The 5,771-nt window shown below is 31.5% G+C and overlaps 1 protein-coding gene across 1 annotated transcript; it reads right to left on the bottom strand.

Annotated features, from left to right (window-relative positions):
* Window positions 1-834: 834 nt before the first annotated feature.
* Window positions 835-4,711, bottom strand: LOC123667794. The gene is made up of 2 exons (XM_045601633.1): window positions 4,665-4,711; window positions 835-3,787 (listed from the first exon to the last, which is right to left on the bottom strand). Exon 2 carries the CDS (start codon window positions 3,766-3,768, stop codon window positions 835-837), a length of 2,934 nt encoding a protein of 977 aa, XP_045457589.1. The 5' UTR covers window positions 3,769-3,787; window positions 4,665-4,711.
* Between the last annotated feature and the right edge of the window lie 1,060 nt (window positions 4,712-5,771).

The following is a 5,771-nucleotide window of genomic DNA, read 5'->3' as shown; positions in this document are numbered from 1 at the left end:
AACATTATAAACCCTATAATATAACTCAGTATGCTTAAATGAAAGGTTTTATTTTAGAAATAATAAAGTACTTTTCAGTAATCATCAAAGAAAACCAAGAAAAGAAAGAAAGACAGCTGAGTATTTATATCAGTAATTCCTTTGAGTTACATTACTGATATGGCCTAACTATTATAATTCGCATAGCTATTAAGTTAAAAAAGCTCAATATCAAATATTATAATTATCTATAAACCAACATCTTCTAATATTAAATAACAATCGTAAAAAAGTCGTACTAAACGTAGGTATAACACAAATTAATATTATTTACTTACTAAAGTAGAGGACAATTTCTCAGTGGAACGTAACAAAATTGTAAGGCAATGTTCACTATGGCTACCAAAATGACTATAGATTTAAAGTTATAAAAATAAAAGTCAACTTTAAAACTAACAAAAACAATTTTATTCTTCTCATAAAGAAAATTGATTAGAAAAAAATTAAACAAACAAAATTAACGTAGGTTTTGCCTCATTTTTATCAATGTTCTTAGTCTAACTAAATTCTGAAAAGTAATCAAATTATATATATTAAAAAAAAATCCTTTACTTACAATAACAAATAAAATCTCTTAATTTATTATTGCACAAACAACCTGACAGTTGACTTAGATAAGATGTTACCTACTTATTCTATCAGTCTTCAAATAATAAAGTTATTTTAAGATCAACTAATACTTATTCTCTAATCCTCGAATCATTACAATTATAATTAATCAGTCTTAGGTTTTAGGCCATACCTACTCATACCTACTCGTGCCAACTCGTCTAGGCATTATAAAAAATATTTTACTCACTTCTGCACACATGTATCACAGACATAAACATCATCAACTTCTAATTTTGAACTTGTGATGCACTTCCCACAGTAGAATAGTTCACATTTAGAACATTTCGTCATGCAATTATAAAAAAGATAAATATTTTTACATTTGTTGCACGACACAGTGCGTTTAATCGTCGTTTTAAGTGCTCTTGAACTTACTGGATTTTGTTCAGTTTTACTTTTGACGATCTTCATTTTATTTGGTGTTAATAATATCCTATTCTTTAATATTTCAATTTTAACTTTTTTTAGAACAGGCTCAGCAGAGGAACATGCTACCGTTGAAACACGCTTATTTCTTGGTCTCGGAGTTTCCGATTTATCATTTATCTGGATAAAAGTTTTGTCTGCAACATGGTCAGTTTCAAATGGCTTTGAGATTATAGAATTATCAAACAATAGTTGAAATTTACGGTCTGCAGTATTGTCCGTGCTAGATGTCGTAGTCGCATCGTCGTTTGCATCAAAATAGGGGAGGTCGTAAGTAGCATTTATGAGTTTTTTTTCTTCCTCATCCAGCATCAAGTCTATTACAATCCCATCTAAATCTTCTGGTGTGGTGTGTGCCGGGTAGTTATTATCATGAGCATATATGACGTCGTCAACATTTTGCAAATTTGTATCTATGTTCATAATATCAGAATTCACGGGAATTGGTAAGTCAGCTTGATTGATGTCCACATTTTCCTTGTTAAAAGTCAGTACATCAGGAATTCTAAGTTTTGGTAAGCAGTCTAAATTGTCAACATGAATATCAGCTGCAAATGTAATCACCTCAAAATTAGAATTACATTTCTTGGCGACTTTTGGAAAAGATTTTTCTTTCTTTTTAATGTTTAGTGAATACTTGGGACAGTTTGTTCCGTCAGTTACAGCATCATCAGAGATATCAATAACTGTAGACTCGGAATTAGCAACTTCCAGGGAAGATATGTTGTTAAAAGCATGTGTTTTTGGATCAAAACAATTACACAAACCCCTATTAGTGCCACAAAAACAAGATAAATTCCTGTACTGGATGAGGCCTGGTGAACAAGATGACAGCTGATGAATTTTCATAGTGCCAATAATCGTTTTGAGGTTTTGTGGCACAAGTTTTTGTATATTTTCAATGTCATTTTCGGGTATGTATATGATCTTTACTAAATTCATACATTTTGAAAGATGCTCGTATGCTTGTGAACCGTTCTCAACATCCCTGCCAAATGCGACTTGACGATCCAACGCTCTTTTAACAGAGGCTCCGATCCCATCAGCTACTCCCTTTCCATGACCTGCCTCGGAAAATGACCAGGTAGTATAGTCAAGTTTTAATTTTTCTGTGAATAAATTGAGCAAATAAAAATTTTTTTTCTGCCTATATTGGGATGTAGGACCATCTGAATAAAAATGGATCACTTTTGTTAAATTATCTATTTTTCTCACCTCATTTATTACTGGCAACAAATGTGCCCATATCGCTGCAGGTTCATGAGAATTGTTGTCCGATATAGTACAAAACGAAAGTGATTTTTTAGCCCAATAAATCATACCGGTGTGTAACGTGATTTGATTTTTGCTGGCCCCGAAATGTGTTGCTTGTATTTCTTCACCCATTTTACATGCGTAATTTTCCGAAAAATCACAAATAATTAGCGCTTCGTGTCGTTGAAGGTTCTTAACACACTTTTGGTACTGTTTTTGCTGGTAAATCCAGTTAAAATGATGCATTTTAAATGTTTTTAGATTTTTTTCAAAACAAGACCTAAGATCAAGAATGCTTCCTACTTTTTGCAATTTGAGCGTTTTTTTTGTTGTTAATTCTTTTGTGCTCTTATTTTCCGTTTTCGTGTATTTATGATCAATTACTTCCCATTGACTCCACTTAACCTGATCTTCTTTCTTTTCTTCCAAAGGCTCGTAGCAAATAGTCTTGTCTTTACATTCTTTACATTCTTCATACATGCATTTCTTCGAATTTATGTCGCAGCATAGATTTTTTGTAACTTCCAAAACAGTGTTGAAGTTATTTAGTATTCTGTATTTCTTCAAAGCATAAAACATCAACTGCATATTGTTGTGCTTGATGCACAAGCACGTTTCTCTGTTTTGCACGGCAGGGGATAGTACATAAAAAGGTTTATATTTGTTAAAAGTTGAAAGGCTGTATTTTCCTCCCTCTTTACGATACATTGTATATAAATTACGAACTGTGTCGGTGAGATATCGAATTTGCTCCTTTTTTTTTCTAAATGTACGACATTGCTTTTTTCCGGCAGTCATTCTGCTTACGTCATCTCTGACATAAAAATTTTCAATTTCTTTACGTATCTTGTTTTCGGTTTTATTTTTATTTGTTATTCTTACCATTCCTTTTAATCCTAGCAGCTTCGACACGAAAGTCTTTTTAATTATGCTCTGGATATTCTCCTTTAGAACAACATTTTTTAATGTTTGTTTTTCTTTTACGGTTTGACATTGTTTATAAGAAGTTTTTAAAGTTAATTCTAAAAGTTCTGTTCTTGCTTTCAATTTTAAGTTGTCTTTTTCAAGAGTCTGAATTTTTTTTTCTGTTGAAATTTTTAAACGGTAAAGTCTTTTTTTATAGGTATTTACTAGTTTTGTCAATTTTTGGTTTCTTTTTAAAGCAGTCTTATAATTCTTAATCAATTTACTTTGGTTTGCTATTTTTTGTTTCTTAGTACCTTTTTCTTCCTGAACTAAAAGCTGTTTTTGCTTACGTTTCTGATTTCTCCAAATTTTTCGTTGTTTTTCCTTTTCCTTCTCCGTCAGATCTTTAACTGTTTTGCTTTTAGATTTTACATATTCAGCGTGTTTCTTTTTAATACTTTCCAATTTTTCTGGATTTAGTTTTAGTCGTTCTCGATACCTCTTCATACGTTCTGCTGGTGTCAAAGCCATTTTTGTAAAACTTTATTGTCTAAAACAAAATTATTAAGTAATATAGTAATATTTTTATATAAAACACGCGGACAAAAGTCGTAATAATACTTTATGACACCTTAGTGAAAAATATTAATTTTACGTACATGTATCGCGCCTTTACCCTTACATTGAGTTACAATTTGTTCCACTGAGTTACAAAATTTCTCAATGGAACGTAACGTTTTGTGTGAGTATACAAAACTATTACTTAAATATTCATTGTTAAACTTGCAATTAAACTTGTTTAGCGATAATTTAGGAATAAACACAATAGGAAACCAATTGCTTTTAAGCAAGTACATAAAATCATGCAATTCACCCGAGAAAACTACGTTTTTAAATGGAACAAAATTTTTACACTGCAACACGTCTTCTCGCCCAGCCGCTAGTTTTTGTAATATAACGCTTTGCTTTCAAAATTGCGGACAAATCAGACTGTTTGAGAGTGTTTCCATTTAAAAGAAAAGGATATTATTTGGTAGTTTTCGAAGAGAGGTAAGAAAATAGCGTAACTCAATAGGAATTTCCACCTAGTTAGATTTTGTGCCCTAGAAATTAATTGTAATTAATTTTGTTTAATATTAAAATAAACGAACGTGTGTTATTAAAATCAATTTAAAATAAATATTCCTTTCTTTGGAGATATAATACTCCATCACATGCTTTTTTAAAAACATTCTTTAAGGTAAAACATTATGGCCAGTGTGTGGAGGGACATAGGTTTAATAACGATTGAGTAATCATAAATAAAGTATTTTTATTTAAAAAATAGAGTAACACTAATAATTTGTATAAATTCCGAAAGCCAATAAAGTCTACTACAAAGACAAAACATACGTTTAAACTAAACACTTTAAATGTATAAGAAATACCTTATGAACTGGGTAGGACATGCATAAAAATCATAGTGACAATGAAATAAAAAATTGCCCTATTATGATATTTATTTCCGTTTATTTTTTCCAATATATTATTTATTTATGTTTTTACTTTAAATATTAATTATTAATATTTATTTTTATGTTATTAATTAATTATTATTATTAATTAAATTTTATTTTCAACTTCTAATAATTAACTACTAATTAACTATTTCCCTATTACTTACGACTGCTCCACTATGTACAAAGTGACTCCCTGCTAGACTGTCCTGATAACTGTATATGTACTAAGTGCGCTTAAAAACATTAATAGCGCGATTCAGGCTCAGTTCGCGTAATTTCTTTCAGGCTATCCTGATCTGGACCGGACCGGGTCCTGATCCAGTATGCCTTACTATACTTGATTATATTTTACATCAGGCTATCCTTGTTTGGACCAGACCTGGGCCTGATAGAGCTTACCGGATCTGACATGCCTCATTCTATCCTGATCCGGTCCAGATACATGATCTGGTTAAGCCTTACCTTTTTTCTAGTCGGATAGCCGCGGGTTAAAGCTAGTATATTACAGACTACGAAGAAAATATATTTAAATTATTCACGTCAATAACTGTTTTAGTGATTAAATCAAAAAGTCGAATTTTACTTTTTAGAAGTAAGGTTTAAATTAATTATATAATTTAACATACACACTTTTCTATTCCTAAGATAAGCAGACATCTGAATGCTTGTGTTATAGGTAACAGCCGACTACTATAGCTAGCTTTCGTTATTTTTTATTTAGGATAAAAATAAACATATAATGCATATATAAATAACATATAGTATTACCAGACTCATTTTGGGAGTCAAATAAAAGACTCGCGGAGCAGAAAGCAGGGTCTCACCGCGCTAACGGGCTAGTCTATCAATGACCAAGGTGCCATAAGTGGAAGAGATCTTTACTTTTAGTTACAACCTCATAGAAAATACAGTTTTTTTTGTCACTAGGTCGGCAAACAAGCGTACGGCTCACCTGATGGTAAGCGATTACCATAGCTTATAGACGCCTGCAACACCAGAAGCATCGCAAGCGCGTTGCCGACCCAATCCCCAATC

Source organism: Melitaea cinxia, chromosome 29 (genome assembly GCF_905220565.1).
Source record: "Melitaea cinxia chromosome 29, ilMelCinx1.1, whole genome shotgun sequence".
Lineage (NCBI taxonomy): Eukaryota > Metazoa > Arthropoda > Insecta > Lepidoptera > Nymphalidae > Melitaea > Melitaea cinxia.
This window is presented reverse-complemented; position numbering and strand designations above follow the sequence as displayed.